General features: G+C 44.1%; 2 protein-coding genes across 4 annotated transcripts; both read left to right on the forward strand.

Annotated features, from left to right (window-relative positions):
• Nucleotides 1-1534: 1534 nt before the first annotated feature.
• On the forward strand, nt 1535-5298 carry LOC119301776. Of its 3 annotated transcripts, none has more exons than XM_037578756.1 (11): nt 1535-1863; nt 1934-2043; nt 2743-2892; nt 3027-3158; nt 3435-3579; nt 3660-3698; nt 3793-3867; nt 4118-4177; nt 4345-4409; nt 4603-4693; nt 4764-5298. In XM_037578756.1, the coding sequence occupies exons 1-11, from the start codon at nt 1624-1626 to the stop codon at nt 4806-4808; spliced, it is 1152 nt and encodes a 383-aa protein (XP_037434653.1). In that variant the 5' UTR covers nt 1535-1623; the 3' UTR covers nt 4809-5298. The 3 variants fall into 3 exon arrangements, with proteins under 3 accessions (XP_037434653.1, XP_037434654.1, XP_037434655.1); XM_037578757.1 differs by having other exon boundaries at nt 1535-1858; nt 1947-2043; XM_037578758.1 differs by having other exon boundaries at nt 1765-1863; nt 1947-2043.
• A 607-nt stretch (nt 5299-5905) lies between these two features.
• LOC119297415 (PHD finger protein PERSISTENT TAPETAL CELL 1-like) lies at nt 5906-8257 on the forward strand. The gene is made up of 3 exons (XM_037575215.1): nt 5906-6209; nt 6300-6591; nt 6737-8257. Exons 1-3 carry the CDS (start codon nt 5906-5908, stop codon nt 8157-8159), a joined length of 2019 nt encoding a protein of 672 aa, XP_037431112.1. The 3' UTR covers nt 8160-8257.
• Nucleotides 8258-26024: the final 17767 nt, after the last annotated feature.

Here is a 26024-nt window from a genome sequence, read left to right on the forward strand (position 1 = left end):
CAGTCGGCAAGGTGGTCAAAGCATCATACTAGTAGTAGGCTAACATTATGGCATTCATGCTCCACCTTGTAACATAAGGGGTGAGGGGGTGGCACACTCTATATAAGCCACCCCACCACTAGACTCGAGGGAGGTTCTCATTTCTTCTTCCTCTACTCTCTCACCATTAGTCTCAGGACTTAGCTCTGACATGGGGATCCGTTCTCCTCTCTCTCTCTCTCATTGTAATCCTCGGATACATACACAGATAAAACAAAGTCTCTTTGGAGCACGAGGCGTAGGGCTGTTATGTCCACCATGAGAGGCCTGAACTTGCTAAAACCACCGTGTTGCCCATTTGCATGTCGATAGATCATGCTCCTTTACCCTATCCCTTATTATTGTCGGAATCGTTCCCACGACAGGGGGGGGGGTCGATGGTGAGACTAAGGGGGTTTAATAGGGTGACCGAATCGGAGAGAGGTGACCCAATTCCCCCCGCCGTTTTTTCAGGAACACACGTGATTTCAATGCCTCGTTCCAATTCCATGCACGCCAAGAGCCTGGCTGAGAGGAAACCGCCGATTCAGCCATTCTAAGCGGGCTTGGTTGGGAGGTGCTTTAAGTTTAGTGTGGGCCGAGATTTGGATGCAGGCCAGGCAACCGAACGGGTCCAAGGCGCATCCCCAAGTCCTGGTTGAGGAGTATGCAGGCAACCAAACTCGTCCTTAACGGCGCTCGCATCACCTCATCGTTCACCACCATATATATCAGCGAATTGATCTACCCCTACATCTGCGACTCCGTGAGCTTTAAACCCGTCGTCATGAACTAATACTGAAGTTGTTTTCATTTCAATCTAAGACTAAATTTGAATATTTTATACAGGAATACACAAATTTGACATTAAATGTCAAAATTTTGCAACCATTTGAAAAAAGCTATATTTATTTTCCTAAAGCCAATTTAAGAACAACACATAAAACATAGTGTGAACATGCGGAGTGCGGCCTTGGAAAACGATACCCACCTGACCTATCATGCAACAATATGTGAGTGATCACAACTCGAAGGCCGTGTCGCCTGTTGGATGCAAGATCCGTCATGCCGGATGCCAACCCTAGAAACAAATTAAGATATATATAATCTGAGCTCCTTGGCCATGGCAAGACGGATACTCTCTCCAATCCATATTAATTACCGCTCACATGAGCGGAGCGGCAATTAATATGGAACGGAGGGAGTAGCTCTTTCTCTTGTTCATGCCATCGCAAGAAAACAGTACCATCGAGAAAGTTTCTTCAGACTTGGGAATTGTATTGTCACTGATGCGTGTGGGCGTGTTGTTACGATTTTTGTTCTTTCTTTTCTAAATTAATAACCTGGCAATCCTCTTTAAACAGATTGAGTCCATTAGACTCTGGTTTAAAGAAAGAAAAAAATCTTTTTGAATATTATTATTCGAAAATCTAATCTTAAGAAATTCTAATCTGTGGTAGTCTTTGCCATGAAACTGGGAAACCCGTACGATTTCCATGTGTGGGGTGGCCGTATCTTATACAGGTGTGCTCCACAAAACCTCGTCGCGGGTCTGGATTCTGGACCACCCACCGAACCGCCCGCCGGCGATAGCAGCCGCCGCCAATGGCCGCCGTCTCGACGGCCCAAATCCCCCCATTCCTCACCACCCCCACTTTCCAGTCCTCGCTTCTCTTCCTGCCCACAGCACGGCGGCCCCCAACCTCGCCGGCCTACGCCGACCGCCCTGCTCTTGCGGTCGTGTGTCCTCGCCCCGGTGGAACCCACAGGACTCAGGCTGCCCAGCTCGTTCTCCCTGCCTGTGCTGCCGCTTCGTACTCCTCGGCGAGCGCGGCAGAAGGTACTGTACGTAATCAAATTGGGGCTGTGCTGTACTGTTGGCTTGAGCTCTTGAAGTAATTGTTACAGTTGTAAGTATGCTTTTGAAGGGGATGAAGGCATGTCTGACCCGGAGCTGAGGCTGGTGCTGGAGCTTGCCACCGACGACGAGCTGCTGGAACTGGAGGAGATCCTCTATGGTACCAGGTGTGGGGCTCGAGCTTACTGATTGTTCCAATGCTGTTTACTGTTTAGCACTGAGATAACTGATTGTTTGGTTTGGATCATAGTGATGGGTTTCACGAGACAGAGTTGAATTCGCTAGTTTGGAGTTTGGTTAATAGTGTGCATATATAATCTGCTGCGATGTACTAGTTGTTTTGGAGTTTTTGGCTGCCTCTTTTGGTTCCTACCGTTGGTTATGACGGCAAGCATGCTTTGCTGCACAATTAGTCAAATATATCTAGTTGCTTGATTACAAAGTAGTAACGCTAACCGCATTCAAATTATGGACAAAGAGGATCAGATCTGTGAATTTACACAGAATAGTGTTACTTTTGTTTTAGAAATAATTTAATTAAACTCTTTGGCAAAAGAGTTAATTATGGCCAAAGAGGATCAGATCTGTGAATTTACTTTTGTAACGCTAACTAGATCATGTTTATTTGGAAATGATTAAAATGTCATCTCCTTTGTTTCTTTTTCCATCTACTGATTTTTGAAACCATCATGGTTTTTCTCTTGAGTTTTCTTTATTGTGCTGACTGATTCAGTTAGACCTGATCACTTTCCTGTGTTTGTATAATGGGACTGCTACAAAAAGCTGTTGTGCAATATCTACCTGTCATATTCCAATGATTCACATTGTGAGCATAAGCTTTGGTTCTGTGTCTCCTTATTCTTCAGCTATTTCAGCCCAGTGCTAAAATCAATTGGAAAAAGGCCGAATACCGTTTCTATTGTTGCTTTGGACGATATCGAGGAGAGAGATCTTTTCATCTCAAAATTGGAGTCGAGGTTCTTGTATCTTGCTGCAGATGCACGCTCAGTTCTAAGGTCAGTCAAGTAGGCTTTGATCCCTATATCATGCAAAAATGTATCCCTGATTATATTAATTACCCTGTAGAAGTCGACCTGATATGGTTTGCTACCTTTTTGAATGTTTGTACTTGTACAATCGTTCTTCATAGGGGCTGGAGGCCATCATACAGGAATGTCTTACTTCAAGTAAGAAGAGAACTTGGTGTTCAATGCTCCAGTAAATTATGTAGTGCAGACCTGGAGGCCGAAATATTTCTACACCTCCTGGATGAATATTCAAGGTATGTACATCTTATTTTGGGGAAGTATAAGGATGCCCGAACACAAATTTCCCTGGGATATATGAAAATAGCTGTAAACTATGTAACCAGATACGCTGCAATCTGTTTCCTTTTAAATGGATATATATAGTTATACACACTGCAATCTATTAACTAGTAATCGGCGCTATTGCAGTTTCATATTCATTAATTTCTTTTGTGTTTGAAACTTCTAAGACCTATACTCTCTCTTTGCCACTCTAGTGGTCTTGAATACTAAATTGTTTCTGCATTTAGCCGTCAGAAAGGATCATTTTCATTTCCATGGGATAAACAGAAATCTCCAAAAGAAAACCCTAGCATTGAAGTAAACAACTGGAAGGTGCTTAGTGACACTGCTTGGAGGATTGGAGCAAAGGGACTAGAAAGTACATTCTTGAAGGTTAGTTGTGGTTACTTCTTCTCATTTCTTTGTGACCTTTCACTTCTTTGGCTAATTTCATTTGTTCTTTGATATGGAAGGGTGGCAGTGCATTGACTGTGAAAACAATCTATGAATCGGTATGAAATAAGTTTATTTGTTGGAAGATCAAATTCTGCTACTTCTAGTTCTCACAACACCGTTGTTTATTAATGTTACTTACCATTATGGTAGTTAGCCAAGAGACTATCTGGAAAACTGCTGATGGAGACAGCTAATTATGAGATTAAGAAAGAACTTGTTAAGCAGGTATACCTATTTTAATTGATTCTTTTGGTTTGTTGCTCCTGAATTTTTAATTATTTTGTGGTCATCGCTAGCGCAATGATAGAACTTCATATCTGTGTTTGCCTAGTATAAGCTCTTGTTCTATTTCCCCGTCTGGAAAATGCATTGGCAAAGCTTGATATTTAGACCAACCGTGTTTGCATGTTACAACTGATATTCACTACTATCTTAATATAATATCCTCCAGAAGTAATGCCTTTACCATTTCTAGGGTGGCCGATTAGCTGCTGTTAACCTTGAATCCAGAGCTGGCTTGCTTGCAGCTAGGCAGGTAATACCATATTTTTATCTTCATTCTATTCCTCAGTGAGCTAGTATGCCCAAAGTGTGTAGGAGGCAGCTGCTTTTGTACATCAATATTGGCATTGTACCCACGTTTTTTGTCGAAGTTCGTACATACAGATGTCAAGTTTTAACAATCCTCTTGAATGTATGCAGGGTTTGGCTCGTGCAGCATCTAGATATGTTGGCCTTAGGAGTTTCATGAGTTTACTTGGACCAATGTATGTTTATTCTAATATTCTCTAGTATATTTTCATAAACCTTTCGTTGCTGTTACCGCCTATTTTTCTGGCTGTCAATATCTATCTTACACCATGATCTGATCAAATTAAATTCCCCTTTGCTTGCACATGGAGTATTTTGCCTGTAAGTCGCCTGCTAACTGCTCTGTGCTTACACTTGACTGTCACACAGAATGTGGGGCACACTCTTGGCTGATATTGTGATCCAAATGCTCGGGACAGATTATGCTAGGATTGTGCAGGCAATCTACGCTTTTGCTCAGGTGAGGTTCACTTTATCATCCTTCTCAGGTCTCAGTAGCTGCATTGATTCATATGTCGCCTTTGTTACAGATTCGGCTCACTCGGTCGTGTTACCTAGAATCTCATGAAGACTGACAAGAGCACAATCATTACCGGACAAGCCTAACTGGGCACTCTGATCTTGTCCACCATTACAGCTCCATAGTGTACATTCTGATCGCGCAGATCATTTCTGGCCGCATTACTTCACGAAGCTCTGCACCTCTGGGTAGTGCATAGATAACAGAGCAATTGGCAGATGGTAGGTAGCAAGGGCAGAGAAGAACAGCAACAGTTCAGCCCTTCAAATTCAGATGCGAGAATTTGATTGTAAAGCCTAGGAAAAACAGCATAGTGTCAGGATTGAAACTGTGTATTAGTAGTACTAGTAGTACTTGACAAATAGCTCACGATAGACATTTGGGCCACCTACTCTCCGAAGGCGGTAGTTGCGGATGAATATACATCGACTTCACACTTCCACGGGGTCCGAAGTTGTAGAACATGCATTCCATTCTGTCCCGGTTAAACAATGTAAAATAACGGCTCCCCTCGTCTTAAACTACTGCGCCCTACCTTTCAGTTAGGCAAGGCGTACTTCGTTGGCATTACTTCATGCTCATACCAGCCATCCATATATATCTTAAGACACATGATATGGTTGCATCGCATTTGCATATAGCACCCTGTGCCGATCACCGATGTTTTTCCCCCTCGCGACGTTCATCGGAGCAGTATCTATCCACTCCCTCTGTCCCAAAATTCTTGTCTTAGATTTGTCTATATACAGATGTATCTAACTAGTTTAGATGCTGGTTTTGCTTAGGACATAAGATATCTGTGATATGTGCCTCACCGTCAACAAGTGCACTGGTGATTTTGGCAACCTGAAGATGGTCGTGCAAAGTTTTTACTAAACTTTACATGTGAGAACGCGAGGTGCTGTGTGCAAAGTTTCAATAGGAGACGAGCCATGCTGTGAATGAGCGCCATGTCTAGCTAGTGGTCTAGAAGGATGCATGGTCCATTGTTTATAGAGCTCGGCTCTCACCAGACCGCCGAAGCTTTCTAAATCCCGGGCATTTACCGCGTGAGAAGGAGCCGAAGGAACCGCTGCATGATCGGCACCATAAAGTGCGGCGCGGTCCAGTCCACGCCAACACCCGTCTTCTCTAGGGGTCGGGCGCGGCGACATGGCTGCTAAGATGGTGATCAGCCTGGGGGGCTCGCGGCGGCGGAAGCGCGGCGAGGTGCTGTTCCGGTTCGACTCCTTCTGCCAGCCCGGCTACCCGGCGCAGCTCGCCGGCGCGTTCCGGGACAACGTCAGGACCCTGCTCGGGCTCGCGCACCTGGAGGCCGGCGTCCAGGGGGAGACCAGGTGCTGGTCGTTCCAGCTCGAGCTGCACCGCCACCCGCCCACCGTCGTCAGGCTCTTCGTCGTCGAGGAGGAGGTCGCCGCCTCGCCGCACCGCCAGTGCCACCTCTGCCGTGTCATCGGTACAATACAGGCTTTGCATAACCATTGCACGCACGAACGCACGCGATTAGTCTGTCACGGGGAGATGATCGGTCGCGTCCGTGTCGCAGGTTGGGGTCGGCACCTGATATGCAGCAAGAGGTTTCACTTCGTGCTGCCCAAGAGGGAGTCCTCCGTGGAGACCGACGGGCTGTGCTACGGGATCGGCCACGGTGGCGGCGGCGCCGAGAAGGCGTCGAAAGGGACGGCGACCTCCAGGGGCCACCTGCTGCACGGCATCGTGCACCTCAACGGCTACGGCCACCTCGTCGCCCTCCACGGCTTCGAGGGCGGCTCCGACTTCGTCTCCGGCCACCAGATCATGGACCTCTGGGACCGCATATGCTCAGCCTTGCACGTAAGGTATATACGTATGTCTGTGACGTTGCAACGTACGTACGTACTCGTAGTATATATCGAACGCAAACGTATGTGTATATGCTCTGCATGAGCGAGCGATGAGTTCTCACTCACGTGCACTCACTCAACCTATGCTGTGCGTTGCAAGGACGGTGAGCCTTGTGGACACGGCGAGGAAAGGGCACATGGTGCTCAGGCTGCTGCACGGCGTCGCGTACGGCGACACATGGTTCGGCCGGTGGGGCTACAGGTACGGCCGCCCGAGCTACGGCGTCGCGCTGCAGTCGTACCAGCAGTCCCTCCACGCGCTCCAGTCCATACCGCTCTGCGTGCTCGTGCCGCACCTCTCCTGCTTCAGCCAGGAGCTCCCCATGGTGGTCACCAAGTACCAGGCCATCAGCGGCCACAAGCTGCTCAACCTCGGCGACCTCCTCCGCTTCATGCTCGAGCTCCGGACCCGCCTGCCGGCCACCTCCGTCACCGCGATGGACTACCGCGGCATCATGTCCGACGCGTCGTGCCGGTGGTCGGCCAAGCGCGTGGACATGGCGGCCCGCGCCGTCGTGGACGCGCTCCGCCGGTCCGAGGCGCCGGCCACGCGGTGGGTCACGCGGCAAGAGGTGCGCGACGCGGCGCGCACCTACATCGGCGACACGGGCCTCCTCGACTTCGTGCTCAAGTCCCTCGGCAACCACATCGTTGGCAACTATGTGGTGCGGCGCGCCATGAACCCGGTGACCAAGGTGCTCGAGTACTGCCTGGAGGACGTGTCCAGCGTGCTCCCGGCGGCGGTCGGAGCAGGAGCCGGCGTGCCGCCGGGCCACGGCAAGATGAGGGTGCGGTTCCACCTCACCAGGGCACAGCTCATGAGAGACCTTGTGCACCTGTACAGGCACGTGCTCAAGGAGCCGAGCCAGGCGCTCACCACCGGCGCGTTCGGCGCGATCCCGGTGGCGGTAAGGATGGTCTTGGACATCAAACACTTCGTCAAGGACTACCACGAAGGGATGGCTGCCACCAACAGCGGCGTAGTCGGGCATGTCTACATCAGCCTTTGCTGCACCTTGATCGTGAGGAACGGGAGCCCGGAGCTGGTTCCGCCGTACGAGACGGTGACCGTGCCGGCGCATGCCACCGTGGGCGAACTCAAGTGGGAAGTGCAGAGGCTGTTCAGAGATATGTACCTCGGCCTGAGGACCTTCACGGCTGAGTGCGTCGTGGGGATCGGCGCCGGCCTAGAGGCCAGCCCGGCGCTCGGACTGATCGGCGTGGGGAGCACCGTCGTGGTCGAAGGGGTGGTCGGCGAGCAGCAGGAACCGGCCGAGGAGGGCGACCAGAGGAAGAAAGCGGCTACCGTGTGCGAGGGGGGCGGCGACGTCGGAGAGAGGGTCGTAGACTGCGTATGTGGCGCGGACGACGACGACGGCGAGCGCATGGCGTGCTGCGACATCTGCGAGGCATGGCAGCACACGCGGTGCGCCGGGGTCGCGGACACGGAGGACGTCCCGCACGTCTTCCTCTGCAGCCGGTGCGACAACGACGTGGCTTCGTTCCCGGCCTTGAACTGCTAGAAGCTGCTCGGTACCGCATACCACAATCGCTGCTAGTCTATCTACGTGTAGTATGACCGAGGACTTCAACTGTTTATATTGTCTTTTTTTTTTCAAAAAAAAAGATTGCCCCGGCCTTTGCATCACAATGATGCATGCAACAATATTATTAACTGAAGTCTCCAATAAGTATGCAGTACGTTACAAAAACTCAAAAATAGTTGTAAAAAAACAACAAAGCCACAATCGGCAAAAAAAGACAAGATGCCTATACAACTATCCTATTGTTGGATTGTCATCCAAACCGATTGTAGGTATCCCGCGGGGAATGTATAGGGTGCCCCCATCCTTGGAGTCCACACATTTTAAAATGTTCATAAAATTTTGAAAAAAATCTAGCACATTCACACAACATCAATGCATGTTATCACAAAATTTTAAATCAAAATTCAAAACATTGCTCGGGATACAAAAATGATGAATTTAACATCAATGTGATAATAGGCCAAATCTCAAGCCCAACTTATGTCATGTACTAGTTACTGTCGAATCTGTCATATATGTTTCCCGAGCTACGTTTCAAATTTTGTGACAACATACATTAATGTTGTGTGAATATGCTAGATTTTTTTTCAACATTTATGAACATTTAACAATGTTCTACTGAGTTCGGAGCATCGGGAGCACCCTAAGGGTGGGAGCATCAGATATTATCATGTATCCCGTGCTACCGTCTCTCAACGGTTGCACTCATAAGCCATATGCTCCTTGGCTTCCGCACGACTGAGTAACGACCACGTATGGATCCAGGAAGTTGCTCGGTAGACGACCTGCAAAAAATTGCAATGTTTCGTCTGTTAAAAATGATGTCGTTTCGACAGTTCCATGTGGCCCAAATTAATGCACACACTCCGACTCAAATATATGCCGCTACTTTAGACTCCACCGAATTTAACCAAGTCCCAAATTAAGGTATCAATATTACTAGGTGGACTAACATTAAAGGCCATGTGTACTGTGCGCCATAGTTTGGCTAGCAATCCATAAAGAGATGTTGAATCGATTCGTCATAATCAGAAAAACAACATTTTTTGCCGCCCTTTCAATGATGCTTTGCCAGGTTATGTCTAGTCAAGATCACTTTTTTTGGACGATCCACATTTTTTAGAGGCACCTTAATTTTTCTAATATGGAGCGAGTTTGGGATTGGACCAATGCTTATCATATCGATATACATTGACTTCGCTAAGAATGCCCCCAACACCAAAAGTCTCCAATGTTGTGTATCTGGCTCATCCGATGATTTAATCACCATCAACCTACACACGAGATGTAGCCATCTATCCCATCGCTCACCTACTAGTGATCTTCTGAACTGAATGTTCAAGGGAAATGATCCTAGAAGTGTACTGAGGAAAACCTCTTTCCGTTCTACAATATTGTAAAGAGTAGGATATTGGATGGTCAGTGGCGTGCCCCTTAGCCATATATCCTCCCAAAACCTAATGGTATTGCCGTTTCTGACAATGAATTGGGTCATATTGAAAAAAAATATCTTTGTAAGCATCAACCCTTTACAGCAACTTTGAGTCGGAGTGAGAGATTTTTTTCCGTAGTAAGCAGAAATATGTGCCCGTGGAACCCATGTTTGGAGGGAGATGTCAGATATTTTCATCAACAAGTTAAAAACAAATTCAGGGCAAGTTTTGTTGTTAACCTAAACAAGAATGTTTCAGCGTTAATCGCATAATTTCAAATACTTTATTGTTCATCTTCTCCAAATTGCGAGAGTGCCAGTCACATGTGGTTGACTTGATATATGTCATCGGTCAAAATTGAGATAGTTGGCAGCGGGGTAGCCAAGCTGCCAAGGCAAGTGACCTTTGTCTCCAACATGCGTATGTGGACTCCACGTGAATGTGCTGGGTGTACATGCATTTGGCTCGCACTTAAAAACTTGTTGTCCTTTTTATTTTGGCATATCAAGTGAGAGAGCATATCAATGGCCTAGATCCTAAGAACAGACATCCCTGGGACCAGAATAATTCCTCCTACCAGATTAGGCAAGGTATGTGTGGTTTCTCTATCCCTGTTTACATGACATAGCTTGGTGTCCTTCAAGTGCACAATGTAAGTTGCAGTTGCCCTTTGAAGTAATAATATGGATATCACAAAGAGTTGAGTAAATTGTTGGTTGCCCTTTGTAGAGGTTCGTCGTAATGTGCCTGCAAGTTATTCCTTGATTCCAAGCAAAGGCATAATGGTGATGGAATTAACAGAGATTGATTAAAAGTAAAGGACTCGATTGCATAGCAATGAAAGTAAAGAACGTGAGAGAACTTAGGAAACTATTGCAATATGTGTATGATGATACCGAATGGAAAATGTTCTATCATTGCAATATGTATATTTGTGAGAGCAGAGTCAATAATAAGATACGTAGTAATGTCTTAGTTCCATATCACGCAGAACCACCATCACCCCCATAGTTGTCGCCTGAGTATGGTGATGATTTCCTCGTGGATGTGGCATAAGCATAGGGGCCTCTTGTACCCAAAGTCTGCTAAGGGGAGAGATAACTTATGTCACCACGATGCCTTCAACCCCTCATTCCAATGACACTAACATCCTTCATGCACAACCACCAAGAACTAGGGAACTACTCAGACATTAAGGCACAAGACACGAATGCGATAGTCATATGGATCAAAGATGAATGAATACACAATCCTCGTATAGATTCACAAAAAGTCCTGGATCACAATGAAAGAATTTAGAGATCACAATGAGATGGATGTGAGAGCTGATGATGATGGCGTGAATGATGATGGACATGGTGGTTCTTGCTACCCTGGTCTCTGTGCTCGATTTATTGAGTGTAGGACAACCATACTGTAAAGATGGGTACAAGCAAAGGTACTTCGGGATGAAACTTCATGGAATATCTGAAACCCAAAGTCCTCAAAAAATCACTCTAGCCACCTTGATTGTAAGTATTACTAAGTCCCGGTACCTCTGAAACCTTTTTCGGTACTAACAACACTTAGGGTTAGTGTCCTCATAGAACTGACACCCAATTTTTCACAGCGTTGGAATTGCCGCACCTTTTTTTTTCCAACGCTACTGAGCCTATCCATTTGATACATCTTTAACTTAACTCTCGCACGTCCGAGCAAAACATTTCTTTCTACCCTTCTCTGTTTCCTTCTCTATGGAGTCACAATATAGGTTTCGGTACGACCATATTTTTTTTTTCAAGCTGTGAGTTAGGCCTTTTCTGCACAATCCTTTCTAAGAGATACTATGTCTACTACAGTAATTCCAAGTAATTGAAATTGCTCGCTACTTCTTAGCCAGTTTAAATTCGCATGAAGTAGCCACCTTTTCTGTTTGAAACCACCACTTTAGTTTCACCCTGTACATCCGATTACTGTATTTTTCGTTTGGTTCCAGAACATGCTATTGCGGTTCAAAATTTTGGATCCTCCGCTACTTTTTCTTCCAGAGCTTTCAGGCTAGTTATTTTCCAGATATTCCATAGCTGTCGGCCTCACATACACCTTCATAGCTGCAGCCTGCAAGCAATAAAGCCAATCATCTAATCACCCATAACCATTCCATGTCCGTTCATCCATCCAATGATTCATAACCATTCCAAGTCACTTCATTCATCCAATCATCGGTAATTGTGTTAATAAATTATAACGAAATTATTAGTAATAATAAGTAAAAAATAATTTGCTATAAAATTATTCTCACATATAAATTTTATGCACTTTTCAAAAAAGTTCACATATTCAAAAAAAATCATGTAAATATAAAAGCATTGATGTACTTTTTAAAATGTTCTTATAATTTATAAATGTTCATGTCCTTCAAAAATAATTTGATTTTAAAAATTGTTAACCATTTTAAAATCTGATCATTTAATTTGGAAGATTATTCAGCTATTTAAAAATATGTTCATGTAATCTAAAAATTGTGAACATCTTTAAAAAATAATACTCGTGCGTTTTTCAAAGAAAAAGATTATTTTTACTTTGTAAAAATAATAAAAAGTGGAAAAAATAAAATACAAATATATAAATAAAAGTAAAACATAGAAAGAATAGAAGTGAGAAAAACAAAAAGGAAAAAAGGGAAACATGAGATAAAATATAGAAAAGAAACAAAGAAAAGAAAAACAGCAAAACTGTACAAAATAAGAGAACTGTTTAGGAGGGTTGTTAGCTAATCGGTACTCCCTTTGTTTCTTTTTACTCTGCTTATTATTTGATTTGTCGAAAGTCAAACTTTATAAACATTGACCGAATTTATATTGGAAAATAAGAACATTTGCATCACCTAATAAATATAATATGAAAATAATATTCCATGACGGGTCTAATAATATTGATATTGCATTGTGAATGTTAATAATGTGTCGTATAAACTTAGTCACACTTTGAAGAGTTTGACTCCAGAAAATCCTAATACAAGGAGTAAAAATATGAAGGGAATATATAATAATTGATTTCAAATAGGGCAATGGCAGATAATATTCTGTGATAGCACACAACAGTGACCAATTGCGTACTCCCTCCGGTCCTTTTTAGTTCGCATATAAGATTTGACTAAAGTCAATCCTCGTAAAGTTTGACCAATTTTATAAAAAAAAGTACCAACATTCACAATCTGAAATCAATATCAATAGATGTGTCATGACTTAAAGTTTCATATTGTATAACTTTAGCATGGCAGATGTTGATATTTTTTCATATAAATACGGTCAAACTTTGTGAAGTTTGACTTCAGAGAATTCTAATATGCAGAGTAAAAAGGACCGGAGGGAGTACACCCCATCTACATGGGACGACCCAAGTTCTTGGTTTTCCTTGTTGCTTCTTCACTTGACACTGCACGGGGTGAAAATAGCAAAGCACCGGTACAGTGACGGGACGGCCCAAGATTTTTCTCGATTTTAAGGAAGTCTTGGAAGGTTCGGTTTTTGTATTTTTCTTCTTTCCCCCTATTTTACCCCCTTTAACCCAAATTTCTTCTTATTTGTCCTTATGTATTTCATCTTTTCTGATTCCCTTCTTTCTTATTTTATTTTTATTACCTTTCCAATTTTATGATTTTTTTAGTTTGTGTTTTTTTAAATAACTAAACTTTTTAAAATTGGAAAAATATAAGAAGAAAATGCAAAAAAAAAATTATATTCATGAAGAATTTTTAAAGTCACAAATATATTTTCAATTCATAGACATTTTCAAGTTTTGTGAATAATTTTTCATATGCTGGAATATCTTCTAAATTCACAAATATTTTTCGAAATTAAAACCATTTTATTAAATTCAACAATATTTTTTTAATTTCGTCAATTTTTGAAGTACATGAAAATTTTAAAATTCGCAAATATTTTTAAAAGTCATGAAGGATTTTATATTAGTGAACATTTTTTTATATTGATTAACAAATTCTAATAATCGAACATTGTGTTAAGTACATGAACATTTCTCTAATTCGCGAACCTTTTTTGTATTTGCGAATTGTTTTCAAATCCACGAACATTTTTAAATACAGGAGTATTTTTTTAAAATCGTGAATATTTTTAAAATTCATTAATAATTGTCAGAATCACGACTATTTTTTGAATTCACAATCATTTTTTCAAATTCCGTAACATTTTAAAATATTTTGCATTAGCCATTTTTTAGACTTATTATGTCTCCTGTAGCAGTAAGAGTATAGCACGAGTAAAAATTTAAACCGACGAAAGTGGGTGCAACCACTATGCGCACGAAAGTGCGCGTTTGGTCACCTGAACAAGCAAAAATTATTTCTTGTTTGTCGTGAGCTCGAAGTAGGGAACACAGTTTTATTTTCCTCCTTTTCCCGGCGCACTAGTCTCGTCTTTGTTAGCTGGTTATTTTAAGAGGTAATTGCACTCTATATACATAAACTTGGCCGGTGGGAGCAGATTGGTACATAAACTTGAAAAAAAGGTCGTCGCGGGTATACGAATTTGGCTTTGGGGTCCATATCATGTACAAATCGTTGCTGGATCAACGTGTGTTCGATTCTTACAAAAAACTCTGATATTATTTTTTTCGCAGTTGTAGCCCTCTCCTCTTTCCCCAGTGGCGGCAACACGGATCCAGAGGCGAGGTATTGCTTTTGACGCCTACAAGGCATGCTGATTTTAGAGAGCGGGGCTCGGTCCATAGGCGGAAAGAGGAGAGGGCTACGACCGCGAAAAAAATAGCCAAATTTCTTTTTCGAAAAAAGAACATGACACACGTCAATCTAGGAGCGATTTGTAGCCGATATGAACCCAAAAGCTAAGTTTGTGTATGCGCGGTAAACATTTTTGAAGTTCTTGTACCAATCTGCTCCCACCGACCAAGTTTATGTATCTCGAGTGCAATTACCACTTATTTTAAATCTGTATACAAGACTTGCTCACCCTGGCAGGTCAGGTACGCCAGTTTTCTTTTGCTTTATGTTTCTTGTTTTTAGTTTCTTTTGGCTTTATTTGCTTTTATTTATTCTCTTACTTTTTCATCGCTCTTTTCTTTGTTACATATTGACAGTGTCCTGGACTAGGGGGTACCAACCTAGTTGACTCGCAGTCCATGGGTCGAGCTTATGGCCCACCATTCTCATAAGGGAAGGATTCCGGAAGCATTGCACTCTGACGTAATCAATGGGGACTCTGCCGAAGACTTGTTGTGTACTCCAAGCATTACTTTGGCCGCTGCCATGTGCCCTTAGATGACAACAGACCATGTATAACCCTAGATACCCCCGGTGCCTATATAAACCGGAGGGTTTAGCCCGTAGAGGGACATCGATTATCATCATCATTAGCCTTAGGGTTTAGGCCACGACTTACGATCTCGAGGTAGATCAACTTTGTACTTTGATACACCCACAATATAAGCAAGAGCATGACGTAGGGTTTTACCCATCAATCCGATCTCATAGCTTGCCCCCCTACCCGAGGTCTTCCGGTTTTGACACCAACATTGATGCTTTCATTGAGAGCTCGTTGTGTGATCACCTTGGAACCGTGGCTTCGCCAATCGGCAATTTAAGTCCCCTCAGCACCATCGGTGCATCTGCGATTCCCACCAACATGTCATCTGAGGGCTTGACAGGTCTCAAATCGCACCCCCCTTCGAGGCCTTGGGTTGCGATCCGGAATTCTTTCTGGAGCTTCACCCTTCCTTGATGAGCTCGGCCGACGGAATCCGATTTGAGGAAACCTTGGATCCGGTCTCTCGTCTAAAGGATGAGCACAAGATCAATCAGCTAGAAGAGGCGGACGCTTCGGATGTTAAGCCGAGCCTGATACCTCCTTCTCCGTGCATTTTCCCCACAGTGAACATGGGGGAACCTCGGATCCCCCCGTTCGGATTGAATTTGTTGATCCCAACCACTCCCCACGTCGAGTATTGCCCAAGTAATTCAGGGCCTCCTGACGTCTGGGACCTAATCTATGTAAAGTAACAAGCCGACGAGACAGTCCGACAATTTGATAATCCACAAGTATAGGAGGTCGCAATAGTTTTTGAGGGTAGAGTATTCAACCAAAATTTATTGATTCGACACAAGGGGAGCCAAAGAATACTTGTAAGTATTAGCAGTTGAGTTGTCAATTCAACCACACCTGGAGACTAAATAACTACAATAGCGTGATCAGTAGCACAGTGATGACCCACAAGTGTAGGGGATCTATCGTAGCCTTTTCGATAAGTAAGAGTGTCGAACCAACGAGGAGCAGAAGGAAATGATAAGTGGTTTTCAGCAAGGTATTCTCTGCAAGCACTGAAATTATCGGTAATAGATAGTTTTGTGATAAGGTAATTTGTAATGGGTAGCAAGTAATAAAATTAAATAAGGTGCAACAAGATGGCCCAATCCTTTTTGTAGGAAAGGACAAGCCTGGACAAACTCTTATATAAAGGAAAGCGCTCCCGAGGACACATGGGAATTATCGTCAAGCTAGTTTTCATCACGTTCATATGATTCACGTTCGGTACTTTGATAATCTGATATGTGGGTGGATCGGTGCTTGGGTACTGTCCTTACTTGGACAAGCATCCCACTTATGATTAACCCCTATTGCAAGCATCCGCAACTACAACAGAAGTATTAAGGTAAACCTAACCATGGCATGAAACATATGGATCCAAATCAGCCCCTTATGAAGCAACGCATAAACTAGGGTTTAAGCTTCTGTCACTCTAGCAACCCATCATCTACTTATTACTTCCCAATGCCTTCCTCTAGGCCCAAACAATGGTGAAGTGTCATGTAGTCGACATTCACATGACACCACTAGAGGAAAGACAACATACATCTCATCAAAATATCGAATGAATACCAAATTCACATGACTACTTATAGCAAGACTTCTCCCATGTCCGCGGGAACAAACGTAACTACTCACAAATCATATTCATGTTCATAATCAGAGGGGTATTAATATGCATAATGGATCTGAACATATGATCTTCCACCAAGTAAACCAACTAGCATCAACTACAAGAGTAATCAACACTACTAGCAACCCACAGGTACCAATCTGAGGTTTGGATACAAAGATTGGATACAAGAGATGAACTAGGGTTTGAGATGAGATGGTGCTGGTGAAGATGTTGATGGAGATTGACCCCCTCCCGATGAGAGGATCGTTGGTGATGATTTCCCCTTCCCACAGGGAAGTTTCCCCGGCAAAACAGCTCCGCCGGAGCCCTAGATTGGTTCCGCCAAGGTTCCGCTTCGTGGCGGCGGAGTTTCGTCCTGTGAGCTAGCTTATGATTTTTTCCTCGACGAAAGACTCCATATAGCCAAAGATGGGCATCAGAGGGTCACTAGGGGGCCCACGAGGCAGGGGGCGTGCCCAGGGGGTAGGGCGCGCCCCCACCCTCGTGGACGGTGGGTGGCCCCCCTCTGGTACTTCTTTCGCCCAATATTTTTTATATATTCTCAAAATAATTCCCGTGGAGTTTCAGGACTTTTGGAGATGTGCAGAATAGGTCTCGAATATTTGCTCCTTTTCCAGCCCAGAATTCTAGCTGTCGGCATTCCCCCTGTTCATGTAAACCTTGTAAAATAAGAGATAAAAGGCATAAGTATTGTGACATAATGTGTAATAACAACCCATAATGCAATAAATGTCGATATAAAAGCATGATGCAAAATGGATGTATCACACAGTAGTATGATAGTTCATAGCAGTAGCAATGATAGTAAGAGTAACAGTAACAGTAGTAGCAGTAGTTTTGTAGCAGTTGTAACAACAGTAACAGAAGTAGTAACTTAGCAAGGATCAATATGTGAAAAGCTTGTAGGCATTGGATTGGTGATAACATTGGATAATATTCATCATATAACAGTCATAACCTAGAGCGACACGGAACTACCTCCAATTCATCAGTATAATGTAGGCATGTATTCCGTATACAGTCATACATGCTTAAGGAAAAGAACTTGCATGACATCTTTTGTCCTACCCTCCCGTGGCAGCGGGGTCCATAAGGAAATTAAGGGATATTAAGGCCTCCTTTTAATAGAGAACCGGAACAAAGCATTAACACATAGTGAATACATGAACTCCTCAAACTACGGTCATCACCAGAAAGAATCCAAATTATTGTCACCTTGGGATATACGGATCATAACACGTAGCAGGTGTATATAACTTGCCAGATTGGATCAAGAACACAAATATATTGGTGAAAGCATAAACGGTTCAGATCTGAAATCATGGCACTCAGGCCCTAGTGACAAGCATTAAGCATAACAAAGTCATAGCAACATCAATCCAGAACATAGTGGATACTATGGATCAAGCCCTAACAAAACTAACTCGATTACATGATGAATCTCATCCAGCCCATCACCGTCCAGCAAGCCTACAAAGAGATTACTGTTGGGAAATGTTGCATGGAAAAAACAAAACAAAAATCTACGCACACACAATGATCTATTCATGGAGATGCACAGCAACGAGCGGGAGAGCGTGTCTACGTACCCTCGTAAACTGAAAGCGGAAGCGTTTGACAACGCATTTGATGTAGTCGAACTTCTTCTAGCTCCGACTGATCAAGCATCGAATGTATGACACCTCCGAGTTTTGCACACGTTCAGCTCGGTGACGTTCCTCGTCTTCTTGATCCAGCAAGATGTCGAGGAAGTAGCTGAGTTTCGTCAGCACGACGGCATGGTGATGGTGATGGTGAAGTGATCCACGCATGGCTTCGCCTAAGCACCGCAAGAATATGACCGGGGGTGTAAACTATGGAGGGGGGGGGGGCGCACACGGCTAACAATTAATGTTCTGTGTGTTCTAGGCGCCCCCTCCCCACATATATATAGGTGGGAGGGGAGGAGAGGCAGCCAGGGGCACCCCAAGTAGGATCCGAATCCTACTTGGGGTTCCCCCAAGTGGCGCCCCCCTTTTCTTTTTTCACCGGAGAAGAAAGGGAAGGGGAAAGAGAGAAAGGAAGGGGGGCGAACCCCCCTTTTTCCTTCTCCAATTCGGCCACATGCCATAGAGGGGGGGGGGCATGCCACCCCTTGTGGGCTGGTGTGCTCCTCTCTCATGGCCCATATGTCCCATATATTCCCCCGGGGGTTCCGGTAACCCCCTCGGTACTCTGATAAATACCCGATACATTCCGGAACACTTCTGGTGTCTGAATACTATTATCATATATATCAATCTTTACCTCTCGACCATTTCGAGACTCCTCATCATGTCCATGATCTCATTCGGGACTCCGAACAACATTTGGTCACCAAATCACATGACTCATATAATACAATATTGTCATCGAACGTTAAGCATGCGGACCCTACGGGTTCGAGAACTATGTAGACATGATCGAGACACTTCTCCGGTCAATAACCAATAGCGGAACCTGGATGATCATATTGGCCCCTACATATTCTATGAAGATCTTTATGGGTCGAACCGTTATGACAACATACGTTATTCCCTTTGTCTATCGATATGTTACTTGCTCGAGATTCGATCGTCGGTATATGCATACCTAGTTCAATCTCGTTAACGGCAAGTCTGTTTACTCGTTCCATAATACATCACCTCGTGACCAACTCCTTAGTCGTTTGCTTGCAAGCTTATGATGTGTATTACAGAGAGGGCCCAGAGATACCTCTCCTTCATTCGGAGTGACAAATCCTAATCTCGATCTATGCCAACTCAACAAACACCTTCAGAGATACCTGTAGAGAATCTTTATGATCACCCAGTTACGCTGTGATGTTTGGTATCACACAAGGCATTCCTCCGGTATTCGGGAGTTGCATAATCTCATAGTCGAAGGAATATGTATTTGACATGAAGAAAGCAATAACAATTAAACTGAACGGTCATTATGCTAAGCTAACAGATGGGTCTTGTCCATAACATCATTCTCCTAATGATGTGATCCTGTTATCAAATGACAACTCATGTCCATTGTTAGGAAACCTTAACCATCTTTAAACAACGAGCTAGTCAAGTAGAGGCTTACTAGGGACACGATATTTGTTTATGTATTCACACATGTATTTAGGTTTCCGATCAATACAGTTCTAGCATGAATAATAAACCTTTATCATGAATTATAAAAGAAAAAATTTATTATTGCCTCTAGGGCATATTTCCTTCAGTCTCCCACTTGCACTAGAGTCAATAATCTAGTTCACATCACCATGTGATTAACACCCATAGTTCACATCGCCATGTGTCCAACACCCATAGAGTTTACTAGAGTCAATAATCTAATTCACATCACCATGTGATTAACACCCAAAGAGTACTAAGGTGTGATCATGTTTTGCTTGTGAGAGAAGTTTAGTCGACGGGTCTGTCACATTCAGATTCGCATGTATTTTGCATATTTCTATGTCTACAATTCTCTACATGGAGCTACTCTAGCTAATTTCTCCCACTTTCAATATGTATCCATATTGAGACTTAGAGTCATCTAGATCGGTGTCAAAGCTTGCATCGACGTTACCCTTTACGATGAACTCTTTATTCATTGGTACAACGACGTCCTAAACAAATGGTTTAAAACCCCTTTCCGCGACGGCATTTGGAACCATCGCCAAGTGAGTGTGGGCGATAGGGGGTCCTTCCCACACGACCCAGAAATCGTCGGGGATAGGCCCTCGTGGGACCCAGGCTGGGGCCGTGTGCGATCGGGCGAGGCATGGAAACCTAATCATTTTTGTAGGTATGTATATCCCACACAGTGAATCCACGAAATCATTTCCGTATGTATGTACATCCCACACGGTGAATCCCAGAAATCATTTCCGTAGGTATGTACATCCCACACGGTGAATCCCAGAAATCATTTCTGTAGGTATGTACATCCCACACGGTGAATCTTAGAAAATCATTTCCATAGGTATGTACTCCCTCCGTTCCAAATTACTTATCGCAGATATGGATGTATCTAGATGTATTTTAGTTCTAGATACATCCATTTCTGCGACGAGTAATTTGGAACGGAGGGAGTACATCCCACACAGTTCTTTGTGTGGAAACGTGTGTGCAAGGTGGCCTAACGCGTACAGTTCACTGCCGGAAGCCGTGTGTGATTGTTAGTTGATCGAACACACCTACTTTCTAGAAACCGTGTGGGTTGTTTGAGTTCATCGCCCACGGTGCTGTCTGAGTAACCGTTTGCAATAGAAAACCCCAATAAGCAAGGTAATTAGCCTATTATTGACAACCCATGTACTATTCAAACTGATATTTCTTATAAAACACGCCAGATATTTCATATCCGTATAAAAGCAACCAGGATTTCATAATCGAATTACATCAGATAGCTTCGGCACTCAGTTATGCCATTACACAACAGCACCAAGTTTCACATGCATCATCAAAAACCTTTGGAAAGTAGCATCATACACGGTAAATAGACATATGAAACTCATCTGAAGCGGAAGGCAAATATTGAGCCTTCAGTGATGTTGAATGTCCTTGCAACTTTAGGCCAGTGGCTATGGATAATTGCCCGCCCAACTTTCGTCCTCTTCAGCAAGACTTCAATATCGTACCGTGGGTGTTGAGTGAATACCTTCCTCGCCTCTTGACCATGCAGGTGGTTTGAGAGGTAATCATCGGTGAACTGCTCTGAAAAGTACTGAAAACAAAGCTATGCATAAATCGCTGTTGTAAATTTTGAAATGGCACAGGGGGTAAAACAAGGTAAAAGAGTTGGTACCATCCTATAGTTGACTGATGTCTTCTTCATTGTGCAAACAAAGATCTTGCTGTTATTCATCGCAAGTTTCTTCATCCTAACAATCTTTCTGAGTTTCTTGACTTGACTGATATTCATGGACATCTCATTTCCTCATATGCAAAATGGGTCGAACAATGGGTCTATGCCTCTGACAGCAAGACCTACATGTGCAAGACCAAATTGTAAGAAACCTAAATATTATAATGATTCCTGCAACTGCACAATAATGTGGTATTAGCCAAAGGACCCTACTTGAACAAACCTCGATGGTAAACCGCAGTGTCTCCCATTGTTTCCCTGCAAGACACATAAGGAAGATCTTGATCAGGTTAACTGAGAGTTGCCATACTATCAGTAGAATAGGTATTGAGTACAACCAAATTTGATTAGTGTCACATGCATAACAATACAAAATTGTACCCACAGCCAATGAAAATCAAATTGCAGAACTGAACCAAACAGTTAAATGGGTAGCAGACCAAATGAACCAAAATAGTTAACTGAGCACGACATTGCAGAATAGAAACATGTGCTAGAAGATAAGACAGTTAACAAAACAAAGAATGCTTGAGAACAATACTACAAAATGTAGCAATTATTGGACCAAAGTGTTAATTGAACATTACATTTCAGAGGACCAAACTGTTAACTGAACATCAGATTGCATATTAACATTATAGAGGAAAAATCACTAGAAGGCACTGGCGGTGGCCTCGAGAAAACATCACGAACTGTATTTTAAAGTAGACAACCACGCAACGATGTCGACGGTGGTATCGAAGACGAGGTGCTCCTCCAGGATCTGGCTGTCGACACACATGTCAGCCATAGCGACCTAGTTCGCGCGTGCGGCCACACGCTACTCAGCTCCACGTTATATTGCATGTAAAATGGCTGTGGACGACGCTTAATTGGAGGAGGGGGCAGTGGTTTCGGTGGAAGGTGTCGCTCCGTCAGTCGGGGCATGTGGGATGGGAAATGAGGAGGATGGTGTGGGTGGGGTGTGGATTACCTGACCATATCGACAAGGCCACACAGCAAGAAGAAGGGTCGGCGGCGAGGAGGCCGCGCAGCAAGAAGAAGGGTCACCGGCGAGGAGGCGGCGCTGCAAGAAGAAGGGTCGCCGACGAGGAGGCGGCGCTGCAAGAAGAAGGGTAGCCGGCGAGGAGGCGGCACTGCAAGAAGAAGGGTCGCCGACGAGGAGGCTGAGTTGCCAGTAAGCAGCAGTGAAGGTTTGAACTTGGAAAGCAAGGAGGAAAAGTGGAAATGTGGCTTTTGGTAGGAGGGAGGGGGCGGGGAGATAGATATTTCCGCGGTGGAAAAAAAAATTCGCTCCGTGCCGCGAGAAACTGGCGCGCAAGTGTGGTTCAAGCGGGGGCGGTGGACTATAGACGATGAAGCTTCCTGCGTAAGCCAGACAAGATGGTGCGCCAAGATATTTTATATCGCATCCCACACGATTTTTCTAGTAAACTGTTTGTGGTATACCTGATTTTTTCATTATGTTTTGAAAGACAAAATTGTGTTACGAAGGGAAAGGATGGTGTTTGAATTGCTAGAACATTTACGTATGGTGAACATGCAACTAGTACATGAGTGTCATGTTTAAATTTGGAATTATTCCGGGTTCATTTGGCATTTTTATGCATTAATTGAGTTTCTGGGCATTTAATGTGCATAATTCAAATTTGAACTACAAGCACATGCTCCAATGCACCAAAGTTTGCTGAAAAATCACATGTGTGTCTTTGGGTGAATTTATAGTTCCCATGCAAGAAATGGGAAAAAAATTCAAACATCTGGGTGTCGTGGCTTAGCCGGAAAGATTGGGAAACTTGGTTTCTTAATTCCTGTAAATCCAAAACACGGCTGAAAATCATGAAACCTAGCATGGTGTCATGACATGGACCAACATGTTGCAGTAATTTTTTTGGCCGAATTGGGACAAGCTTTGGTGTAAGCTTCTTGCAAACCGGAGCTTCCCTCAAGAAGGCTCCTGGTTCTGAGAGGGAACGTGTCACCTCTGTCGTAGTTTTGTCACGGCAGATGTCCTCGTGAAAGGACTTAGTCGTGGGGCCATCGCAACGGGTTAGCTTGAAGGGGTTAAAGCGGACACGGGGACGCAAGAGAGTTTATACTAGTTCGGCCCCTTCGATGAAGGTAAAAGCCTACGTCTAGTTGTGATGGAATTGATGGGGTTTCGATGACTAGGGAGCAAACAAGCTTCGCCTAAGTCTCGAGTTGTTGTCTGTTGTCCTTGAACGGCCGCCGGGTCGTCCCCTTATATACATGGGTGACACCCGTCGGTTTACAGAGTCCCAACACCGGCTCATATACGTGTTCGGTTTGGTCTCTACTTATTCCTAACTTACAATACAAGTTTACATACCGACGCCGGTTTACGGCTACAGGCCTTAAACCGATCATGGGCTTTAAGCCCCCATCTACCTTCATGGGCTTTAACATACTTAACTACTGATGGAGTTAACCCGGCCCAGATAGGCCGGTTTACGCCCAGTAGTAATATCCCCAACATTAGGCCCCAGATTGATTTGAACAGGTTCATGTCAATCCTTTAGCAAAAAATTCATCATCAACATCTTCTTGTAGTTTGGTGAACTGTCGTGATGTCATCTTCTCTGATTACTGTAAACCGGAGTGACGTCGTCTGTCATAAAGAAACTATCCATGATACCTTCTTGTTTAATAGATCTGCGACAATCGAGGCGACAACTCCGTTTCCAAATTCACGGCCCCTTGATTCTCACGCCTGACACATGTCCCTTTCTTTATAAATAGGACCAAAGGGTCATTTCTTTTTCCCCTTCATGCCCTTCTGCTTCGTCTTCCTCGCGTCGCCCAGCTTCGGAGCTCCGCTGCCGCCGTCAACTACTGCACCAACCTTGGCCGCTGCATCACCTTGAGCGTACCAGAGCACCGCGGCGACCTTTCGCGTCTTCCTCAGCTCCGGTAAGTCTTCTATCTTTTTCATTATAGATCTGTTCTAGGGTTTCCATGCTCTCTAGTGTTCATCGCCTACTCCTTGTTCATATGCTAGATCTTTAGACGAGTCTGTGAATCTTTGCTTTTGTGTAGCAGTAGTTTTTACCCTCTGTTTTCACTTTCGCATATTAAGACCATAGATCTTATCCGTAGCGATGGCTCATTGATTCGGCACTGCTCCTTTTGGGCCTTGAATTTTTATCTCTTTTATGAACATGTTCCAGATCCAACGCTGTAGTATAATCTTGTGAAACCTGTTTTTGCATACTTACTCATCTGCAATCTCAACTGTTTCAATGTTTAGACCAGGCGGTTTAACTTTGTAGAAAAAATTGCCAAACCGGTATATACCATTTGTCCCCTTGTTGAACCGCCAGATGCTGTTGCTTCATAAAACTCCGGTTTAGATAGAGTTGTCTCCGGTTTAACATTGTACATACTAGTGTACTTTAATCAATGCATTCTTGAACCAGAATCACCTATCTTGTAGATTTAATCATGGCCAAGCAAGTATATGAGTGCAACTGGGTTCCTTCTCGCGTCACAGAGACTCAACTGAACAATTTAGTCCTGATCGGCGCTTTAGGCAGCAAAACACCATCCATTGGAGGGTCCCTGGCAAAGAATGCCCTCCCACACCTCAAGAAGGAGAGGTCGTCATTTTCGTAGATCACTTAGCTCGGGGCTTTAAGCCGCCCGGTTCTAAATTTTACCGGGATGTTTTGGCCAATTTTCAACTCCGCCCACAAGACACTGGCCCCAACTCTGTTACAAACATGTGTCACTTCCAAGTGCTCTGTGAGGTGTTCTTTCAAGAGGAGCCCACAGTTGAGTTGTTCAGAGACTGCTTCCATCTAAACCGCCATACTGAGTTTACTGACGGTTCCAATACGGAATTGGGTGGTGTGGCGATTCAGAAAAGGAAAGAGGTCACATACCCTCACGCCAAACTGCACAGCCACCCCAAAGAGTGGAATCAAACATGGTTCTATTGCAAAGACACTTCCCCTACTGGTGAAAATCCTTTGCCTGGCTTTCGTCCGGAGCGGCTTAGCAATACACAACCCTTTCCGCAAAGGTTGACTGCCAAGGAGAGAAGCAAATACGCTCCTCAACTATCCAAGCTCAGAGCCTTCATGGCCAACGGTTTAACAGGGGTTGACCTCGCTCGCTGTTGGATATCGTGGAGCATACTGCCCCTTAGTCAGCGCTCCGGTTTGATGTGCGAGTATACTGGCAGTGTTGATGACCCACTGCGACATGCTAACATCCAGCTCACCGACGAAGAAATCACAGAAGTTGTGAATAAAATGCTGAATGAACCGGAACACATCTGTGCTTGAACCGGCCTGCTTCCCTTATGTGCCACCAACAAACCGCCAGCTGTAAGAGTTTGATTTTTCTTTTTACTGAACCTGTTATTGATATATCTGGTCATTGTTTAATATCAATGTCTGTTTAAACAGGGCGATGATCCATTTTGGAGCAAGAAGCTTCCATAGGAGAAGCCAGAAAAAACAGACAAACCGGAAAGACCAACCCGGCCAAAGACTAAAGTCGTGAAACAGCCTGCTCATAAGAAGAAAACCACCGCATCTTCTGATCCGGCCGCTGATGATGATGT

Source organism: Triticum dicoccoides, chromosome 5A (assembly GCF_002162155.2).
Source record: "Triticum dicoccoides isolate Atlit2015 ecotype Zavitan chromosome 5A, WEW_v2.0, whole genome shotgun sequence".
Lineage (NCBI taxonomy): Eukaryota > Viridiplantae > Streptophyta > Magnoliopsida > Poales > Poaceae > Triticum > Triticum dicoccoides.

Coding starts and splice junctions, on each gene's coding strand:
- LOC119297415 (XM_037575215.1), top strand. CDS start 5,906: ATGGCTGCTAAGATGGTGATCAGCCTGGGGGGCTCGCGGCGGCGGAAG. Junction 6,210..6,299: donor CCACCTCTGCCGTGTCATCG/GTACAATACAGG, acceptor TCCGTGTCGCAG/GTTGGGGTCGGCACCTGATA. Junction 6,592..6,736: donor TGCTCAGCCTTGCACGTAAG/GTATATACGTAT, acceptor GTGCGTTGCAAG/GACGGTGAGCCTTGTGGACA.
- LOC119301776 (XM_037578756.1), top strand. CDS start 1,624: ATGGCCGCCGTCTCGACGGCCCAAATCCCCCCATTCCTCACCACCCCC. Junction 3,159..3,434: donor CTCCTGGATGAATATTCAAG/GTATGTACATCT, acceptor TTCTGCATTTAG/CCGTCAGAAAGGATCATTTT. Junction 4,694..4,763: donor CAATCTACGCTTTTGCTCAG/GTGAGGTTCACT, acceptor CCTTTGTTACAG/ATTCGGCTCACTCGGTCGTG.